The sequence below is a fragment of the Perna viridis genome, chromosome 4 (assembly GCF_037379345.1).
Source record: "Perna viridis isolate PV_CMFRI_1.1 ecotype Kerala chromosome 4, ASM3737934v1, whole genome shotgun sequence".
Classification (NCBI taxonomy): Eukaryota; Metazoa; Mollusca; class Bivalvia; order Mytilida; family Mytilidae; genus Perna; species Perna viridis.
This window is the reverse complement of record NC_142448.1, coordinates 40,868,466-40,892,213: the sequence shown is the minus strand read 5'-3', so window position 1 is coordinate 40,892,213 and position 23,748 is coordinate 40,868,466. Positions and strand designations below refer to the sequence as shown.

Sequence of the window (23,748 nt, the reverse complement as noted above, 5' to 3'; positions counted from 1 at the left end):
ACTTCAGAATATGCCTGTTCTTTATATTACTGTTCATTTTTTTCATAACACTATACACATTGATGGTGGCTAGGGTCAACATTTAGCAAGTTTTCACATTTACATGTATTTAAAAAAGCCGTGGAAATGGCCAAAAAATGCCGCACGGCCCTATGCTTTGAATGTTGCAAAATATAATTTGGCTTATGAACCGTAAAGACTAAAACATAAAACTGCTTGATTTCTAAAGGTTTATTTACAAGGGGCATCACTGAAAATATAGCTTTGCATTGGAAGCAATGTAGTTTTTTTTTACTAATGTATTCCTAATACACGAGACACGCCTATTATTTATAGATCAATTAGTTATCAATTTTCACTGTAACTTTCCAAACATACTTAGGAATTCATTTGTGTAAGATTCATTTGTGTTCATACGTTGTCTTCGCCCTCGAATGCTTATTTTATTTTCGTCAATTTATTATTTGTCAATGTGTATTATCAACAAGTGCCAATGGAATTATCGGATATGTTTTCATGTTTTGCAAATGGGTCATGTGTACTCGATCAAACAACACTATGTATGAAAGGTTTTTTGAGATATTTTTGCATGTCAAAAAAAATGTTAAAAATACTGGTTAAAACTTTGTTCTAATTTGTACGTACCAAAATTGCTAATTAATAACGTATTAAGATGTCCATTGCACTAATTGTCGGTTGGTGTAAGTTTCTCATCTTACCATTCTTAATCCCAAATATGACCTCTTGGCCTCTGTCTTTTACAAAATAATGTAAATTAATAATTATTTAAACAACAATCACCTTTTTTTTGTATTTGAATATATAATGATGACCAAACTTTTGATAATTGAGAATTATCTGATAAAGAAGTCATAGATATGTGTAACGGTGAAAAGGAAAATATTTTGGAAACAACACGAAAACAACCAATTGAAGAAAAACCGGGAATAACCGAGGCAGTATGTAAATACGTTAATGTAAAACGCTATCCTCATTTATATGTTAAGGCTACATCTAGAACCCACCTTAGCGACCATGTTCCAAATTTTTTTTCTTCATATTATAAATTTTCTATATTTGTGAGTCATTACTATCACTAAAGCTTGTCATAATCTTGATGCATAAGATTTCCACATGCCTTCAATATTGACCTAAATTAGGTTAGTTTCTATACTGCGGGACCCTCCCAAAGATCCCAACTTTCTAATGTAAGACATAAAGAAGAAAATTTTAGGATTTGATAGAATATTAGATGCATTTGATAGAATATTAGATGCATTTGATAGTTTTTAGTTAATGATTTGGCTGAAACACAACTTCTTAGATTTAAGACGTTTGCTGATCTGATTGAATATTGACAGGTACAGGGTTGTCATATGTATATACGTATTTATGTTTATACTAATGCACCAATTGTGTAAATATTAGTATAGCCTTTTTGTTCCATACATTTTTAAATATAGAAGGGTCCGAAAATTTCCCAAAGATGTTAGAGCTTTCATATTTGCGAAGCCAATTTTTGGTTGCTCCTTCCGCGGGGCTCTAAATAGTACAGCTGTGACATCTGTATTAACACCGCTGCACAAAGTTCAGCGCCCTATACCACTCGACCAGTTAGGCTATATAAAATCTAGCTTTAGTTGGCCAGGTCATTCCTCTTCGTATGATTAATCTAGGGTTGTAACTTAGTACGTGGTGTATGGTAGTACGTATACATGGTATAAGTGACATAATAACAAAATGACTACGCATTGGTTGTTCTAGAACAAAACTTGTTTTATTTGCTAATAGAATTTTATTTATCTTCCATTTGTCCGTTTTCTGTAGAAATCATATACGTAGATAATCTGGTGTCATGATGTCCCATACAGGGTAATTGACCAAGTCATTGGTCCAACTGAAAAAAGAAAAATAATGAGGATTAAAGAACAAGGATTTGAAAAAGCTTGATAGGTGGCCTTAAAGAGTGGTTCATGAAATTATATCTAAGGTGTATATTTTCCATTCGTCATTAAAATGCATTGTTGAAATTGGAAAATCAATGTTTTCATGTCTTCGGAAATAAATTAAATGTACATATGCGTACATACCATATTTATTTTCTATAGATTGCAATAATAAGATTTATCTCCCCTTTATATTATGCACCGCAATAAAATTTCAATCTCTTACGTTCAGATCTATATTCTAAGAAGAGAGAGGGTACCATGGTCACAAGTTCCGTCCCTATTCCATGTAAAACTGGTATACGATTTGTGTTGCCTATACAACAAATCATCAGATGCTTGGTTTCAATAAAAGTTTTTTAATTAACTTTCTCATAACATTCAATTCTGTCATCGTATCGTATCGTATGTACTAATTAAAGTACGTTTTTGATAATCTATGGATTCCTCTTCAGTTAAAAGTGATGTGTAACCCTTTTCCCATCGTGGAAATCAAATTGACTATATTCGCGCTTGAAAATATACCAAAACAAATCGTGATATGTTAAGAAATATGTTAATCTAAAGGCATATGGAAATCGGTTTCACCAACAAATATAGTATGTAGGTAACCTTAATATATTAATCTGTAGTTCAAAACTTATCTGTAAACCTTTGTGGAGTAAGATTGTACTTTGATAATTCATTAAGTCATTAAGTATTACCTGTTTCATTCTTTGATTTTGAAATCGCCGATAACTGCCACGTACCACGTGGATTTTCGTCCCACAAATGAAGTGATTTGAAAGTCCATATAATGCTCTTTGGGCCTGAAGTATTATCAGCAGGTCTTACTGTGAGAAGATGACTTGTTGTTCGCCTCGGTGATGTAATATCAATTTTCATATCACCTCTTTTCTTTAAAAAACCAACATTAACGTCAACAAGAACACTCTCTAAACTCCTAATAGCGCAGTCCCCTTTCCGTATTCGCAGTGCACCAACTAATGGTTCGCTATTTGTAGCAGTTCTAAAATAACAATTTCTTTTAATTAAACCGAATGGTGCAGTGCAGTGAATTGCAAGTTACAATATTTTTTTTGATAATATTGAAATTGAATCAACGATATTATTTTCTTAACGTAGGAATGGGCTGTGTGCAGTTGGGTCTTTTAATAAGAAACAACCCATATTTTATTCATATTAGACATTGTGTTAATAATGTTACTGTAAATTTGAAGCATTTACATACCCGCTGACGCGTGTTGCGTTTATTGTACAATTTAAGAGTTCAGAAACAGGACTCCATCTTCTTGCCAATCTTACCATCGCCAATGCATCTACCAGTCCAAACCCCATCTTTGGGTGGTCTTCAAAGTAAAAAAAAGTTATATCTTATATCAAAAACTTTTTCTCAATTGAATTGTTTAAATGTAGCTACGATTCTTCCTTGTATAAGTCATCTTTATAGGACAACGTAGAATCAGTTACTAGTTATCAGTGATATATAAGTATAAGTATATCCTGAACTAAAACGGGTTAATTTGTATAATATGATTGAGATCTGGAACCACTACTTTGTTGGAGTGTAGGTGTAACTTCGTGAATCTTGGACAGTGAACCCATCGAAATTGAGTACTTTTGGTAGTTTCAACTTAGTAAAATGGTTTATGTGGTGACCGAATGGAGAATTCAATAAGAATATAAAAGATGAAACATTATGTAAAAGTAATCTTATAAGAATAACAAATCTTATTTTTACTTTTGAATTGCATATACTCACATTGTAAACCAGCACCGTTCCTTTTCCATTCATAAATTGGAGAATAAGTATCTTGAAGACGGTGGGCCTTGGATGTTCTTACTAGGAGATGTTGCACATCACGCCATGTGAGGTCTTCACTGAAATATTTATTTGGAATAACATTATAGAAAATGTATATATTCACAATAAGAGATAACTATCACACATTAATCACTGCTACATACAAAACTTCTAAATAAAATAAAGGTTACATGTAGCACTTCATCTGAAGGATAAGATTGATTTTATTTTTATTTCGTCTCGATATTAAAATCTTGTGATATCTAAATATGTGTAGATGAAAACGAAGTCATACTTTTGTACATGTATACTCGATTTTATCTCTGCTGTTTTAGGTGTTCTGAAGTTCCTTTAGATAACCTGCCATTTAATTCGTATTGTTCCGTAATATTAATGTATTACGATTTACAAGATCACATTTTTCCTATATTAATTTTATTTATATAAACTATGCACTGTACAGATTGTTTATCCCCGATCTTATGTATTTGGATATTATCAGCTGCTCCCAAATAAATCAATAATTTAGGAGCGAATATACTTTGATTTCTGCCATATTTCAGCTTTTTCCTTTAGTAAAAGAATGACATGTTTTCAAAAGAAATTTATAAGTAAAACAACAATAATTTAAACACAATGTAAAACAGCAATTCAAGTATAATACCCATTTCTGTGTTTATAAAGTATCATTTCAAAAACATAAATTTGTTGCATACGGTTGGATAATTTGTTGTTTTATCACAAACATGGAAGCTTTATCATATTGCAAACTTACTTTGCCTGTAATGCTAAAGCAATTACACCGGATGCTATTGGACAGGCATTAGAAGTTCCTGTATCAAAAAATTTGCCTAATCTAGCAACATCCGAACATGTATCAAACGGAAAAGTTGAAACCTAAACATGAAATTGTACACGTTCAAATATAATATTTAACATATTTCCTATACAACTTGAATATTCGTCCAAAATGAACAGTATGTATAACTGACTAAAGTTCCAGATAATCATGAAATAATTTATTTTAAATAATAATAAAAAAAAATATTAAAGTCAAATTTAAAAAAAAAATGTCAACTGTGCATTTATTTGAATTTTGTTTTTATTTTCATAAAGGAAGGCAAAACCACGTTTGGTCATGTCCAACAGAGAAAATAACATTTATGATAGGAAAACGTCATACCTGAGACGAAGAACTGCACAGAAATACTTAAATTATTTTGAACTTTAATTAAATTCATAAGGAAAAACTCACTAGTACACGATCATTCATATCTCCACCTTGTGTTACAGCCATTATATTTGACCCTATCTGTCCATAATTAGTGACTCTGTCAAGTCCTACACTACTTATGGCAATCGTGTAAATTATATTTAATATTTCTTCTGCTGCCGAATTAGCTACCGATCCATCGTTACCAGCTGCAAACACATAAATACTCCCTTTGCCTCTTCTACCCTGTAACAATAATTCCTTTTTCACTGTACTTTAAAGACAAAGGCTAAAATCAGGATGAACCGTGGGATTTAACGTAAGATTGCCTATTACGACGAGAAAGGAAAATACTTAAAAAAAGCGTTGTAATTTAATACTCCTTTCAAAAAAATAAGTATATATTTCAAATTTCGTTATCTCATAAAAATGACAAAGACAAAAAAAAAAAAAACACAAAAAAAAAAAAAAAAAAAAAAAAAAAAAAAAAAAAAAAACACAAAAAAAAAAAAAAAAACAATCGATTCTTAGTAGACAATTTCTTTGTTACTAAATCGGCCATTTCCAACTTAACATCTACTGAAAACTCTTGACAAATTTAATTTCAGTAGTTTTAAGAGTTTCAGTGCCATTTCAATGGAAATTCGGTGCAAATTCAATATCTGTCGTTAAGAGTTGTCTAGAGCAATTTCAGTAAATGCAGTAGCTTTACCCTACATCGATTCAGTAGTTTTAGGAGTGTGTTAAGAGTGTTCAGTATTTTCTGTCAAGGGAAAACAAATATATGTCTAGTATTGTTAAGTGCACACAATTTCATCCTCTCAAGTTAGGGTTTTGAGTCCACTTTCGCTCCCTCAAACCCCTGACATCACTCATTCATATTTAGCGGGTATCGTCCATCGCCATCTAGTGAGTTACGTAAATTTAACCCGGATCCAAAATCCAATCAAATCACTCGTAATAGAAACCCTTCGATATAACTTACAAAATGGCTACACATAACGTCATTTTTCCAATAAAGACTCTACACAGAATCTACAGTTATCACATTTGCTCAAATTGCATCATTTGTGACATCATGCAACTTTCAGTTACTAAATCGGATCGTCCATTACCTCGTATTATTGTTTACCTTTCCACAGACATTTTATGTTAAATCTATTTCCATTGGTTCTTCTCACCAACCAATCGGAAAAGGCTGGACGATACCCGCTAAATATGAATGAGTGATGTCAGGGGTTTGATGGTGCGCGAGTGGTCTTGGGAGAATGAAACAATTTCAACAAGCTAACAATATATTTATACTAGAATTATACATTAAATCAAATTGAATTACCTCCCTTAAATTAGATTAATTTCAAAGTGCAAATTTAAAGTGTAGTTACTAAGGGTCTCGTGAGGACGGCTAAATTTGGTGGGCTCTAAATCATTTTTCTTATTATCTTTATCATAAATAACCCTAAGATAAATAAATGAATATATAAATAAATACACAAACAAATTAACTAATAAATGAGGAAAAACTTATTATTACTATTTATTATTAAGAAAATTGTAATTTAGGGATAAATATAGAATATTTATAAAAAAAAAATCAATTGAGCTAAATGGATAATTTGAAAATGCCAACAGCTCCAAAGACTTCTGGAAGCCTATGATAATACAATATATGCATGTATAAATAAATACACCAACAAATTAATTAATAAATGAGGGAAAACTTATTATTATTTATTTGTAATAAAATGATTCAAATTATAATTTAGGGATAAATAGAGAATACTAATGAAAAAAAAACAAACAAACAAAACAACAACAAAAACAAAATTAAAAAAATAAAAAAAAAAACATTGAGCGAAATGAATAATTTAAAAATACCAACAGCATCGTAGTCTTGTGGAAGCCTATGATTATAAAATATATATATGTATAAATAATTCCGTAGTTGGCTTTTTACAAGAGAGCTGAAAAAAAAAGACCGTTTAATTAAGTCATTACACCAGACGTTTATTATTTTAAATCAAAGGGGCATATGTCAATATATATGAAAATGATTATTATAATAGAAAATTAAGAATAATATAGAATAAATTATAGAACATATATTTAGTTGTTATCGACCTCCCAGCATAAATATAAATTTAAGGTAAAATAAATGTCCATAAGTTCTAAAAAAAAAGTCTGCTTGTTTGTCTTCTATGAATGTGAAAAAAATGTGAGAAACTCAGCCAAACTTAGACAGTAATCTTTGTCATATATAGTAACGTTAGGGAAAATGTGTTATTTAGATGTTCTTTATTTCAAAACGTGATTCACCCCCGTATTAATCATTAAAACAAGACATTGTTAATGACAATACATATTTTTTTTCGTGGATCTATTTTCCTTAGGTACATGTACAATGTAGTAATAAAACGCGGAGTTACTTTCGAATGTTTCATCTACATAAAAATCGCTTTAAAATAAAGGTGTGAAGGCATCCATTTAGTTAACCTAATACATTCCCCAGTCTGAGTGTAAAGTTGTGTTTTATTTTTCAAACGAAAATAAGTTCTCAAAATGTAAATAGAATTAACTCAATCATTATTTTATTATAATTGGAGATTTAACTACATGTGTATTATGCGGCGCTGTCTTTATCTCTTCTAATTTCGTGATAATTTTCGGACAAAATGTGCAGATTCTAGCTTTAATCCTTTCCCATGGAAACCTCTGAGTTATAGTAGTATACAATTTTATACACAAGCATATGAAGAAAAATCCTTGTCAGACCCCCCCCCCCCACACACACACACACCCATAAAAGTTCCCCTTCCCCGCAATTAAAATTAGTAGGTTTTAAAAAGATGTGATTATTATGGGAATAATCACACTTCATAAAACAGAACACCAGCACGAATCTGTTGTACGGAAAATAGTTTAAAATCTGTATGTACTACATGTACATGCAACGGTGTACTTTGTAATAGGGCGTTAGTATAAATCCAATCTGGTTTCACATGCAATTCAAACTCTTATATAGATCAAGAACAAAAAGTGATTTAAGAATCAATCTTCAATAAAAAGTAAAACTTTAAACGGTGATTATATATCTACATATTGAGTTTGGTAAGTGTGCAAGAATTAAAACCGCATCTAAAGTGTGGAAATGTGCATTTCTAGATCCAAGATCTCAATTTGGTGTTATACATGTATGATAACGTTAAATCTTAAATCTTTTCAAATGATTGTGTAGTATATTTTTATAACACAGGTGAACGACGGGACATAAATTTAAACCAAGACTGGTGAATGTATTAGGCTATATTTTCGATAGTGACATCACACGGCATGATTAAGTTTAGTAAAATTCATATACAAGTGTACCAGAATATATTAACCGATTGTACGCGTTATTGCTCTATATTCTTGCAAATATTTCATTAGTACAAACGAAGACAGACAATTATCTGAAAAGACTTCGTTTTTGATCATTTTAGTATACAAGTAATTTTTACGACCGCTTTAAATTATTAAATTTACTTTATTTCACAAAAGAATGTACTGGCCATAAAAAAAAAACAAAAAAGTATGCATTAATATTTATGGTTGTACATAGGAGTTTGATATATACCATATTGACATATATTTACTGATTCGTGCACTAGCCACATATTAAATCAGTCTGAGTGGGGTCGGCTTGTATTTTCCCGAGGGGTATACATACATCAGAAAACCCAGATTGGTAGCTTGTTTTTTTTATTTTGCTTGATATTGAAATACGACTCCCGATAGATCAGCACTAAATTCGTAAAAGTCGAAATATTCCAGTCGAGCAAAGAACTTGTAAGCTGTGCGACACACAATCAGTTGAGAACGAGATTTATTTCCTTATTCATTGTCCAATACTCAAACAGAACACACTTTGTGATGATATTCGAGTGACTTTCCGTGATATATCTGACACTGAAAAAAATATTTGAGCTTCTATCTAACCGTAACTTATATAAGCAGTGCAAACGTGTGACAAATTTCATCACAAACAGTTATTGCATAATAGCTGTAATCTCTTGATAATTTATCTATTTCTTTTTTATAATTTTAAGTTGAAAACGTAACACTCTTACAAAACATGTATTCAAGTTCGAAGTTAAAGTCTCAGTTTTAAAATGTATTTATAATTTCGACCTGATAGTGCTCCTTCACTTTTTGCGTCGTAAAAAGTTCGCAACCCTCCCCCGTTTTATGACTTACGCCTTTTAATTTTGCTCATTCTAATTTTATATCAACCATGTGAACAGCTTGGTTTTCATTTAAGTTCTGAAAGATGTGTGATTGTACAAATGTATATCTTGTAACATGTACCTTATAGACTTGATATTTAAAGACGACCACGGAAGGCAAATTTTAGGTGACGAAGAGATGTGAAGTCTTAAATGTACATATATATATATCAGGGCCGGATACATGATCTCAGGTTTGGGCTATATAGAATGTAAGAAAATTTAGTAGGTAACATTTATGATAAATCCAAATTTTATGCAAAGATGTATTTTTTTTCGGGGGGGGGGGTATATACGGCAAGCCGGTCCTTGGATCCGTGCCTGTATATTTATGTCTCTGTCTATATAAAAATATAATGTGACCGTAATATTTGAACAAAATTAAATAATCACAATTAGTATCTTAAACGGATACTTGATAGAACCAGTTCAGGTAACTTAAACTAAAACGCAATTATTTGATAAATGTACTGGGTGGCAGGGTTCCTCGGACAACCGCAAACAGTTAAATATTTTTAAATTAAAGTGGGCATAACACAAAATTATAACTAATTAATCTTGGTAATACTGTAACATTTGTATTGCAGATCTGGTGAAATTTTTTATTATAGTAGAGTGGGCGGCTTCTTTTATCTTTGCACGGTTCGGCAGTCACATGTTAAAAACAAAATCGACGCCATAAATTCAATACGCAAAATAAATTGTCATTAAATAATTCAATTCGGACATTTTGAACACAGTACGTGTACATGTACAGTTACGATTTAATACGTCTAGTTCACGTTTCAAAAAATTGCCGTAGCCAAAATAATAAAACAAATCATTGAGTTTATTTATCATTGCGTCGTTTGATGTTGAAAAGACTCAAGTTCTATTTTGGAAAATATGAAGTGGCCTATATTAACAGTAACAAACCTCTTGAATTCCCTTTTTGATAGCATCGACTACATATTGATTCATCGGTTGAAAATCTTTGTCTGTTGCAAAACCATAACTATTGGTGTAAACATCAACCATGTCTAACTTGTGGGTGTAAGCACGCACGGCGTGGGTTATAGATTCCTTGCCAACAATACCAAGAAAACCAATTGCTACAATAATCGAAATGTGAAGCATTTTGAAAAAAAAGCAAAAGATGTATGATTTTTGTCCACATCCTTTCATTCTTACATTTTTTTCAATAATACAAAACGTTTGAATGATTTACAATTTTTGCTATCTTTGTCTCTATTGTGCAATGAAGAATTGTTGATATGGATACATAATATAACCGTGTGGAATGAAATATTCTGGCATTTAATAAAGATTGACAGGGCATGTTGCAAATGGAATAAGAAATACATTTTAATCAGACTTACAATGATAAAATTACGATTTTTATTGTGAATTTAATGAATATCCAAACAATGTTTAACACATGTACAAATAATTCCATATCATCTTTCAAATATACAGAAGAAGATATTTTCAAAATGCTAGAATTCTTTAGCGACAACATATTTGTCCAGTGTGGTGGACGCGTTTTTAAACAAACCGTCGACATTTCAATTGGAAAAATTGACCTCCACTACTTGCTGACCTAATCCTTCACTTTTATGAGGCTGACTTTATAGCTAATCTGATCCGAAATAAAGAACATTGTTTAACTAGATCTGTTAATCTAAGTTTCCACTATATTGTTTACGTATTATCGTTAAACAATCTTAGTTTTGGCGATTAGATGCGTACTACAGATACTGTAAACGCAGCCGCATATCTTGATCAATACTAAGGGATCAATGGTAGAGGAAAATTATTGACCAAACTTTACGACAAACGCGATGACTTTTCATTCTGTGGCAACATTCCATCAGCACATGTGTATATATTTTCATGTCACAACTCATACGTAGTGCCAGAGCTTACCTTAACTATGCACTGTTTTGGAATAGGATTATGTCGCTACAAAATTGAAGTCATCACTACAGAAGGTTTATGGTCGTTATGATAAACTCGTAGATCGTTACAGTATATAGATCTGCACCATGAAAACTAATGTGTTCAACGTTTTCCTTTCGTCTACCCCGGACATGTCTTTTTATAAGCAACTCGGCGGGTGTTTCTGGAAAAGCTGAGGACGCTTACTCTGCCGATTCACCTGGTCCATGCTTCTAGTTTTTAGTGTTGTCCAAGTTGCTCATTTACTTTTGTTGCTTTGTATGTATCCTAGTTATTCTATGTTATTTGTTGTGTTTGTCCGTTTTAAGTATGGTCCTTGTTTCTGGATTACATTAGGTTGATTTCCGCTAGTATCTTGGTTTTCTTGATTACTCTTTGGAGCGATTGAGTTAATATGGTATATGCGAAAAAAAAATCAATGACAGATAAAGCAGCGAAACAATCAGTACCATAGAAACAAATACGAACTATATCATATACATCGGTAGAGTTTTAAAAATTCGTATCATATGAGTAAGAATCGACGTTTTGTATTATAAGAAAGCTCAACGAAGTTGCATTTCGTTGCTAACTCACTTGACATACGTTTAACGTAACATTAATACGTATATAAAAACAATATTTAAATTCAATTGCAGTCCTTTTTCTAGCAGTTTGCGTTTCAGATATAAATGAGCGTACTACATTTTCGGTAGTCGATATCAGTGTACGTTAACATTGCTGTGTCGCTTCGCATTGAAAGACGGGAACGTTTTCCTGTGATTGTATTAAACATGATGTGAAAAAAAACTTTGAATTTCATGCATGATATTTAAAGCAATTCAAGTGTATTTTTACTACAAAAAATAAAAGTCATAAAATACCACAATATCATAAGTAATGTTTACGTCAACGTATGCTGGCGGTTATTATTATCCATTAAACAGACGTTTTTCGGAAGTACTATCTAGGGATATTGGAATAAATGAAGGGTTTCAATCATCACTTCAGTTTTCAGATTAAATAACCTTGATAATTTTGCCTATTTCACATTTCATACGATTTCAGTAGGCGTGGCTATTTTTTCCATATATATATAATACGGCGTTGTCAACAAGTTTGGAAATTTCACGGCACCGCCCCCCACCCCCCCCCCCATTCCCTCCCGCCTTTAGTGTATTTACTCAGTGTTTCATTTTTAATTGAATATTACCCGAATGCTCATAACAGTCTAAACATTTACAACATTAAAAACATCCATAAAATTATTAACAAAGGCGTGTAAATGCAAAAAAATGCATCCCCTTCAAAACGTATATCTGTACACCAGACAGCATGCCTCCGTTGGGCCAACGTTGGCTGGTGGTTGGTTCCTTGGCTTTTAGTTGGCGTTGGCAAGACGACGTAAAACAAAGAAGAAAATCCGGACTTATTGAAGCAAATGTTATGTTACATCTAAACTGCGATACTAAGTTGGACCGATGTTGACCCATCATTAAAACATTAAAAAAAACTATATACGTTTACACATCATCACTGTATCCATTTGATCGGATGGTGCAGTGTAGTGAATAGAGTCGTCACATTCTCAGACATTGTTTATATATATATAAGGTTATTTAAGGCACTGAAAAAGGCCATTTATTGACTGAAAATTGTGCTCTTTATATATCTTATTATAGTCTATTAACATCTTTATCGGTATTGTTGTACAATCCTTAAGACTTATATAATCTTTTTTGTTTGTGCTGCATCGTCATAACTCGACGATCCGATACCCATTAAGTTTACTATTTGGCAGATTCCTCTATATAAGGTTTTTTTGTTGGCTCTTTTCACAAATTATGTTACTTGCATGTTTAATATTTATGAAATAAGTATCCGCGTTTAATATTTAGAACTTCATAGCACCAGAAGTTAAAATGAATAACAAAATCTACCTTAGGATAACAATAATGTACATGATTATCTCCTCTTTACGTAGTTTTGTAACTCAGAGCATACTATACTTTTTTACAAAACAGAAGCTGTCTTTCATTCCGGACACTTGTATACATAATTCATTAATACAAAACAAACTTTCCAAATTTTCACAAATTTGGTCGCGGTTAACAGATCGGTAAAACATTTTATTGTTGAGTTGAAAGATGTCCGGAAATGATCACGTGTCCACGAGGGAAAATCCTAAAATTGTCCTACGTTTATCAAAATAATTACTTAAGTATAAACTAGAGTAAAACATAAGATTTAAAAAAAATGAAACAGATAAAACAAAAAGAAAAGCAGAAAAGGCAATTTGCTTAACAGTGATTGTCAGAAAGCTATGCGTTGTATTCAACATACTTTAAATAAAAATAGTATCACTGAGTAAGTGTGTCCATGTTTATCCTGTAATTGGTCAAAGGGCAGCCATATTGGACTGAGATGTTGCCCAAGTCCAATATTGCTGTCCGAGGAACAATAATTGTCAGTATGAAAAAAAAACGCAGTTATACCTTTATTTACTAACTAGTCCAACAAGTCATATTGGATTAGGCCAATATGGATTTAAAAAAAAATCATAAATGACATATTGAGCGGGTAAAAGCCTCATTGGACGGCTTAAACCTGTATTAGCCCATTTTGTATTGTGTATCGTGTTTTAACATTATTTAGGCTAGTATTTGAACGTTAGACAATAATTTATGAGATTACCTTGCATTGACACTTCATATGCCACACCTACGGAACATATGTCGTTTCCTTTTGTAGCTCCAACTAATCCAGCAACAAACGTACCATGCCTACAATTGTACAGCGATGTAAAATACAATTTGGATGCTTTAAGTAATGTTGTTGGAGTTAATGTATGATTGAATCAAAACGGACTAACTAGTATTGACTTGTGTGGCCTCATGTATATTTATCAGATATAAAATTAAAAGTAAATCTAATATTCTAGTAATCTATAACTGTGGTATATTTTCCATTGCTATATAAGCAGCACGCGACTTATTGGTCCTGGCATGTATGTGTGTAAAATACTGCCCACCTTAAAAGATATAAACAAGCACACGTACTTTCAGATGTGTACTAGCTGTTTTCATACATTACAGTACCGTGAATGAACATTACATTTGTATTTGAAAAACAATATTACAAGTTATGTTTTAGAAAAGTTATATTTTGTATTCCGTAGATATCACTCACACACGTACATGGTAGCAATCGCCATATGCACTATCATGTATGAAAACAAGCAATGACAATTTTCAATGAATGAAACGTTTCAGTCCAGGCATTGTACATTCCCATGTGTGACCTTATAATGCAAACTAGTGTCATATCTAACATCATTTTACTTACTTCGGCCTTTTTTTTTTATTGTAAATAATAATACAAAAAATTAAGATTCACTACAGACCATTTCAACTGACATAACGTAAAATGTACATCCAAACATGGAAAAGTATGGTTGGCATAAGGTTTCCGTAATAGGTCACGAAAATGTTAAAGAGTACCATTATTGTCCTAGAATTCAAATTAATCACTGAAACTCAAGTGTATCATTGTTTTAACACGGTAACTTTCGCTCGTGGTAAAATAATGCGACAAAAATGGTCAACCAGTGGTAAAACAATGATTAAATGTAGTTTTCGTGATTTATTTCTTAAATGCAACATTGTATGCCTTAAATTATCTTGACATTTAGTCATGTTGTGCACTCAGGTACTCATTTTAAGCAAATAAGTTAGATACAACATTGGATTGGGAAAATGTACCAACGGAATAACTTTTTCAGAACTAAAAGCTGGTCTGATATCCATGAAATCAAATATAACGATTTGATGAAATAATGAGAAATCACAAACATTTGAAGCCAAATATATGAAGGAACACTTGCGTAACAAGCTGCGATGTTCGCTAGTAACCAGCATCAACGACTAAGATCTCTAAATTATTTCTTGCTATTGTTCAAATAATAGAAATGCATTTACGTATTACTTTTTAGCTTAATACCAAACATATACCATAAATATTTTTTCAATTATTCTGGAGTAATTGTTTCTTTCTTACAAAGTTAATATAAATGCTATTGATATTGCATAAACGGGGTACTTTACCTGATGAAGTCAGTTAGCTTAGGACTGAAATTTGTATATAGTTTTGAGTTCGCCTTGTCCTGAAATAGATAAAATTAAATATCAAAAATCTATCATCTAATTTGAAAAAAAAAGAACAGATATGTTTCTAAATGATGAAATGGGATAGTCGTTCATGAATAATTAGATCAACATCATTGTGAATACGTTAATATAAATTGTACTCATGTCTCCCAACATAACAAGACTTGTCAGAGAAAAACCGAATTATGAATCGTTAATTGAAATGTCGTAATATCTTCTCTACTTTTTGTCTACTTCAATTTATTTCCTGAAAAAAAAACGTATAGACTCATCGACTGTTAGCATCCTACATTTATAAAACATTATCACTTACTATATTTCTAAGATCTGAATGATTGAGTTGGACTGGTCCATCAACAACACCCACTACAATCCCCCGTCCAGTGTATCCCAGTGCCCAAGCCCTGTCAATATTCATCGAATACCCAGGATGATCATCGGTCTGTAATTAAATGTGTATCAGACAAAAAGACAAAACAAATCATTTAATTGAGTAAGCAAGTCAAGATTTTCAAATAGGAATTTGATTATAAAATAGTAAACATCTTAAACTGTTAAAAATGCTATCAGAATAATAAATTTAGACTTCAATTTTCACATCTAGAGTATTTTTAGCGAACATACAAGGATGAAAAATATTTTTTCACGTTAAAAAAAAATGACTATTACGAAAAGAAAAATTGTGAAAACTCCCTTTTTCAAACCACTGCATTCGATAGTAGAAATCTAATTACAAGTTTGCTTTGAACTGCAAAAATTGCCGTCAAATAAACATCACCATATTTCATTTTGATATTGCACATGTCTTATCTGATATTTACATACAGTTAGAACACTATTGTTCGTGGGGGCCGATTTTCGTGGTTTTCGTGGGTATGTGAAACCACAAACTTTGGTTCCCAACGAACATAAGATTACCATTGATGTTTAAATTGAAAACTTAAAAACCACGAATACAAGAATCCACGAATTTGTGTTTCTCCCCTGATCCACGAAAATGGGTATACTCGAATTAAACTACTGTCATAGTACATGCAGTAATCAAACTTAACAATTTAAAATTCCTCAACATTTAAACTAGTATACTTAGTTAAATTTGATACAATTATTATATCAATAAATACTAAAAACTATTCCCATTTCCTTCACATTTGCAATCCCCATCTTCCATCCCTATTTCCCATTTCCCACTCCATATAATTTGAAGTTTTCCACATACGAGTACTATACTGTTGTCGTGGTTTTTGTTGTTTTTAAGTATATGTTTTTGCAAGAATCATGCAAAATCTGAACAATGCTACATATTTCTATTTTTTGTAATGAAGTTGTTTAATGGGTCTGTATTGTGAAATGTGTACTAATTCATTCATATCTGCGTGCTCTTAGGAGATAATCAACATTGAAAATCCAATAGATTCTATTGTATTTGAGTGTCATACACATATATTAATCTCTCTTAATTTTGAAAGATACAGTGCATTCTATATAATGTTATATCCTATGAACAAGGGTTATATGAAGAACCAAATGTTCATTTCGGTTTGCTATGACATTTTAAACACTATATCAAAAACTAAAAATATGTAGACTTTCCAACCATAAATCACATTTTGCATGATTCTTAGCTGGACTGCTACTTAAGAACAACAAAAATAGCAGATGATTTGTCAACCAGAATAATTGTGTGTCTTTCAAATTATGCAAATACTGACCAATTGCCAACTTCGGTTCATTTCCCTATCAATGTGTTGTCTTAGTCTTGGCGCACGTGTTCTTCCTCTCCTTGTGGATGATATTGGTTTTTTAGTTTTCTTTGTCGAACGAAATTTTGCATTTGTTTTTGGCGCACGTAGTTCTACATTCCATTTATAATCTACTGTTACACGTTTTATCTGCAAAGGAAAACGAAACAAAGGTCTAAAAATAAATACTGGGCAACGCAGTTCATCGAACAGCTGTGATGTAAATTCGCGGAAAAAAAAAGATGTTTCGGATGCATATAGCTAATACAATGATGGCGTACAGATATAAATTCCTTTTTAAAAAGGATTATTATAATATTTGATAAAAACTACAGGTTAATTTTCATCAGAGAGACGTTCACCAAATGACACGAATAGACCCGCAGATAATTCGCCCCTAATCTGTTAGAATATAAGATAGGACGTTATAAAATTTTAGTGGTGTTACCATTAACATGACCTTTCTTTGCTATGATTTCGTCGTTTTACAGTGTAAAACCTCTCTATATTATGACTAAATTGCTACTGTAATGTTTTCTACGATTACCTTTATATAAATCTTACCTTTTTATTGTTTCCGATGTCAATTACATCCCAATCATTGTATGATATAGTTGTTTTTCCTTTAGATGTGTCTAATAATAATTCATAGAGGGTTTTTCCGATAAGATCAAACTAAAATGCAAGAATTAGTTAATGAATTATTATTTTTTTATTTATATCATCCGAAAAGATTATTAAAAGAGTAATCAACATTAAGCGAATCAATATTTCATTGAAAATTAAAAGAACGCAAAACCACAAACACTAGCCAAGGAAAACAGACACACACCATAGAACATACAATAACTAAAATAATAAAAACACATAGTCCGAGTCATTTGGTACTTCAAGTATAACAGTTCTATTGTAGAAATGTCAGCGTTCCGTTCTCTGTTCGCATTTGACTTTTTAACTTGTAGTAATTTCATAAAGCGAAGGGATTCCTAGTTTCAATGAATAATAAATGCATTTACTGATTTATGATAGTTTGATACTTAACCCGATGCCCAATCTTAAACCTTGGATACTTTGCCACGATATGTTGGACTTCTTTTTCTGTCACACCTGGTTGAATTTCGATTATAATATCATCAGCATCTTGAGTTGTTCCGGTAGCACTGTATCCAAGAACTATTGAAGTTAAAACCAAACAACTCAGGGGTTGCATTGATTTCATTTTATATCTGTACAGATAAATAAAGGAAGTTTATTTTAGAACTGATGTACACTCCTTGAGACATTTAGGTTTTCCGCACACACGATACCCAAACGCACGCTAAACGCTCAACAGACGCACGATAAACGAGGGCTTCTATCATGCGTTTAAACAAACGCTCCTATTGTGCGTTTCAATAAAAAATAAAATTAATGATATTATATCAATTTATTATAGCAAAAAATATAAAAAATAACACTTAAATCAAGGAAATAATCAAAGTAAACATTCAACGAACGTTAATATCGTGCGTTAAAACGGACGCTCCTATCGTGCATTTAAACGAAAGCTCCTAGCTCTTAATTAATTGCATTGTCAAAAAGCATGTCATATGGGTACGAGAACTTTATAGACATTGTTTATATGTATACCCGAAAGAGTGAAATGTTTTATAGGTAGACCGGTACTATTGTTCATTTTTCAGGTTGACCTTATGTGTACTCTGCTTAAGAAAATATTTCCGGACACTGTGATTGGACATATTGTGTTGATACCCAAAATGTCTTAATAATTCCAGGCTCTAACATTATTATACTGTTAAGAAAATGTCTTATGTTTTTGAAAACCATTTTATATAAACATTATGATTTTTTTTAAATTTATGTGCCATTCTCAGAAAAAGGAGCATCAGCTTCTTAGAATACCAAAGAATCGAGACGGTTTTGCTACGACTTTGATCTCAATTGTAGTTAGGGTAATGAAGACATTACTGAAAAAAGTCAGTTCATAGCTTCGTCATTGTTTTAAAGGTGTGAATTTTTCAAAAGTTTGACTATGGTCGCCTATGGGAAATAAATAGTACGGTTCTACCTATACTGATTTTTTTTTGCATAACTTAAAAAGTGAATGTTCCAGGTTTCTTTTTCTAAATCTTCTGGTACCTGAAATTGAAGAAATCAGCCAAGATAGTTGAAATACACAAATATTAAAATTATATTAAAATTATATGTTGAGCAGGTTCATGAAATTTTAGCATTTCTTGATTTCTCGCATTATTCGACAAGTGAAGATATAAAAAATGCTCTGAAATTAGGTTTTGTCTATTGTTTGCTCCATTTCTTATAGTTTCATGCTATTTTTTTTATATTGTAGAACTTAAACAATGATATTTCTTCAACCGTTCATGTAATGGTGCTTCTTGCACCACCCAACAATTCATAATTTCGGTCGGTATATGGTCCATCATGCAAATTCAATTTAAAATTGCATCATTTGAGGCAGTACCAAATTTCATGGGTGAAATATTCTATAATATAACAACCTGTAAGGAATTGAATTATTATTTTTTTGTTCTATTTGCTGTTTGTCTATTGTGAAATACTAGGTAAACAAGAGGCTCCAGGTGACCAAATTTACAGGAAAAATGTGGAACAAAGTATATTAAGAACCTTTTATCAGCCTTTCATGGTGATCCTTCTTAAAATATTGGCAATTTTGGGGGTAAAATAGGCCTCAACTGATATAGTTTAAAGTTTTGCTTTCATTTAAACCACTTTTATGAAAAACAGAAGTCATTTTTATAATACCTACATGTGTGATTGAGCAATCTAGGAAATATGTTTAAGTTCTATGAGAGTAGTTTTATTTCTATATTTTCTAGTTTTTAAGACTTTATACTTTATGTTTCCTCTTTTAGTCATGCTTTATTATTTTACAATGTAAATCCAGTCATCAATAATAATTTCTGGTATTTTCTTGGTTTGTACTAACGTGTGGAATGGAGTCGGTGATGTGGTTTTAGAAAATGGTACTACTATTAATAAAAGCTTTTGTAGCCTCATTTAGAATAAAATATGCATATTTATGCACTAATCTAAGTAAATCTAGATTCAAAATAGGTTCTGACAACAAACTTATGATGATTCCAAAGCATAAACTTAAAATATCATATATTAATACAGTCGTGTCAAAAACCATACTTTATGCAAGTGGGGGTAGGTATAGAAAAATGCTTGTGAGGATAAGACAAATGAAAGAAAGTAACTGATATCATTGCAGAAAATCTCAATAATAATTTGCCACTCATTATATGACTTTGATTGAAGAAGTTAGATTTCAAGCTGTCGGTATAGGTAAAACCGTACTATTTCTTATTTTAGGTTGGCCTTTTGTATATCCTACGTCAGTAAATACTTCCGGACACTGTGATTGGACAAATTGTGCTGATACCCAAAATGTTTTATTAATTCCAGGCTCTAACATTATTATACCTTTCCAAAAATTGCCTTATATTTTTTTTTTAAACCATTTTATATAAATATCATGAATTTAAACAAAATATTTACCATTCGCAGAAAAAGGTTGAACTTTGACCCAAAACATCATTTGTGTAAAATACCAAAGAATCGAGACGGTTTTGCTATGACTTTGATCGCAAATATAGGTGTGATATGCCTATAAAACTTAATCATGCCTTCAATATTATCGAAATCAATAGTTATTGTTTCTGTTGGAAAAACTAAAAAAAATCTCGATGGACCTGCAATTATCAAGAAAATACTCATGACTAAAGTTGCTAATTTGATTTTAGCTGCACCGTGTCTAATGAATTATCAAGCACTGCTGTTATTTTACTCTAATGATCTGATTGATATTAAGAGGAGAAATTCAGCCCAATGTGAGCACAAAAGTATTTCGCATGCATATATTCCTACAACCTGACTCATGTTTGATTAACTTGAACAACAGTGAATGGGCCATTTTACTTGTTAACACTGAACACAAATAATAATCATGGAAACCAAAATTTTAGCGAAAATCACAAGAATGTAATCCAGGGACAAAAAATAGAAAACAGACACAGACAACTGATAAACACAACAAAGAACATAAAATAACCAAAATATACTGAGGGCAAATGAAAACTCAAACCTTTCATTTCTTTAAATGTATATTCATTCAAAAACTTAACAATTTAACAGACAATACATATTGAAAATTAAACGTCTTTAGCAACTTATCACACTTGAAAACAAATGATGGAAGGTGGTCACACACTATTGTCGTAGGCACATTACAGGTGCAACTCGCAGTGTCAATATCAAAATCAATAGTGCGGCTTCAAGTTTGTGCGACGTGATTGACTGTGGCTGAAAGGCAACTTACAGCACGTCCAAGCTACTTCCACAATGTTGACCACGGAAGTGCTCGTACAGTCTAGCGCTGAGTTGTTAAATTGCCATTAATGAATACAAAAGTCGTTCTTTGGTTTAAGGAAATGCCATCCCACACTATGACACTACGACTACCCTAAAGATCAGTCTCCTGTACACACAGACCTGCATAGAGACCAGCCTTCCGTCTCCAAATACGAATACGTTCAATACAATGGCGAAGATGAAATCTGGATTCGTCCATAAACAGGACGGATGCCCATTGCCTGTGAGCCACCGTTTGCGCTGCTATGCCCATAAAAGGCTATTTCGACATTGTTGAGGAGTCAACAAGTTTCCACGAAATTGCCTACTTAATTCCGTGAATGGCGCCGTTCGGTATTGGCTCCATGCGTGTGCCATTGATGCCGGCGGTCCCTGGTATGCTGAAGATGAATGAAGCCATTCAGGCATCCAGTTGTGACAGGCGAGCAGTTTATTCGTCGGGCAATTTCACGTCTGAAAGTCTGGGCATTGACAGATAAACAGGAGAGAGGATGAAAGCAATGATGTGCGGAAAATTTGACAACAAGCTAAACATCTGTAGTGATTTTTTTCAATCTTGTAGCAACATAAACCTATTCAAGAAGCCTAATTGTAAGAAGTCTATCGAAGTACAAACATTCTACATTGGTACAACAAAATCTGGCGGAACGTATGAGTTGTGATATAAAAACTCCATGCGTTGAAAGGATGTTGCCACAGATGAACGGAATGTCGACAATTCGAAACAAAAAAAACAAAAAAACAAAACATAAAAGTCACAGCGTTTATCGTAAAGTTTGGTCAATAGTTTGCCTTGATCATTGATTTGAGTGGAGGTAATTTATTTATGATTGAATCGATGTATTAAATCCCAAAAACTGGGATTGTTTTACCATAATATGTCATCTATACAGCGGACACAGATATTGAAACATGTAGCTAGACGAAGTTCCCTCTTTTTAATGATATCAAGACAGCCTGATAAGAGTGAAGAATAGGCCAGCAAGTAGTGAAACACAATTTGTTCCCATTGGAATACCGACTGATTGCTGACAAAACACCTTTATCACACCGGAACAATATGTTGTCGATAACAAATTTCAGCATTAAGAAGTAAAAAAAAAACACACTTTCTATAATATGTTTGGAAGATGATGCTGAATTATTTTTTTTTACAAAGTATGAGTAATCTATACTTAGAACTATTTTTATCTAGGTGTGCCATTTTGTGGAATAACAACGTGAGTACGGGAAATAGAAGTATAAAGTATTTTGTTTTGTGATTATAATCTTCAATTGAGGGTTTCCAGCAAATCTTGTAATAGGACTGGATACCTTCTTAAACAGTTCTTAGATAATATATTTAAATGAAGTTTGGTTGAACATTTTGCAGTTCCAGTTATAAAGTGTTGATTGCGTGGAGTGTGAAAATCCAGTTCATAGGCTGCAGATCACAACCATTGTCTTTGACCAAGAGGATACCACAGATTTATGTTTATTTTTCCGCTATCTCTTTATTAGATAGTCTGGTCGCAGTTTAAGTCGTATCATTGCTTTTCATTTTCTCTAAACATAAACATTGGATGTAAGACGTTTGTTGTTTTGTCTGCTGGTACGACAACATATGTGTCATGTATAGTAGATAATCTTTTTGCTACATCAGGGTCTTTAAAAACTGATATAGCATTGATACTCATTGACATACTTTAAACTTGCATTCTTATCCATTTTGTTGTGTTGTCTTTCACGGCATCCATAAGATTTGTATTTCCAATATATTAAGCGTGGTTCGTGGTACTTTTGACCGTTAGAAGGGACCTTAGGGAGAGACGCCTTTTCGATGTCAGGGGGTTTAGCCTTGAAGTCCTCAATCTTGAGGTACTGGAATAACCTTTTAAAATTGAAAACTTTGGATTCAATAGGTGAAGTATTAAAATATGAAAGAATCGGTATTGACTTGTCTTTGAGATACGGTGGAATGTTATTCCTGACGTGTTTGTGATTGAGTTTCTAAAGGGTCTCTAACATCTAGTTATTAAGCCAAATAAGAAAAAAAGTGTACATTGTTAGGATTCAAATTAAAATGACTTGTATAGCAAATAAATACAATCATAATAAGTTTATGGATAGCTTTTAAGTTCAAGTGTCTGATGCATTAATGCCACAAACAGTAGACTCCTATGAAGTTCTTTATATTGATGGAATGTTCGAGGGTAGTTTTGTCGTTTCCTCAACAACAACAAAATCAGATTAAAAAACAGATCTCTTATTTTGATACCCTTTCCGAAGCTATAAACATATCT

The 23,748-nt window shown here is 32.1% G+C and overlaps 1 protein-coding gene across 1 annotated transcript; it reads right to left on the bottom strand.

The window, feature by feature from the left end:
* Positions 1 to 1,751: 1,751 nt before the first annotated feature.
* Positions 1,752 to 23,188, bottom strand: LOC148620096 (neuroendocrine convertase 2-like). The gene is made up of 14 exons (XM_088580704.1): positions 23,151 to 23,188; positions 18,093 to 18,276; positions 17,615 to 17,725; positions 17,021 to 17,200; positions 15,622 to 15,750; positions 15,246 to 15,304; positions 13,837 to 13,925; positions 10,141 to 10,316; positions 5,006 to 5,209; positions 4,526 to 4,647; positions 3,709 to 3,827; positions 3,178 to 3,295; positions 2,651 to 2,955; positions 1,752 to 1,897 (listed from the first exon to the last, which is right to left on the bottom strand). Exons 1-14 carry the CDS (start codon positions 23,171 to 23,173, stop codon positions 1,854 to 1,856), a joined length of 1,863 nt encoding a protein of 620 aa, XP_088436830.1. The 5' UTR covers positions 23,174 to 23,188; the 3' UTR covers positions 1,752 to 1,853.
* Between the last annotated feature and the right edge of the window lie 560 nt (positions 23,189 to 23,748).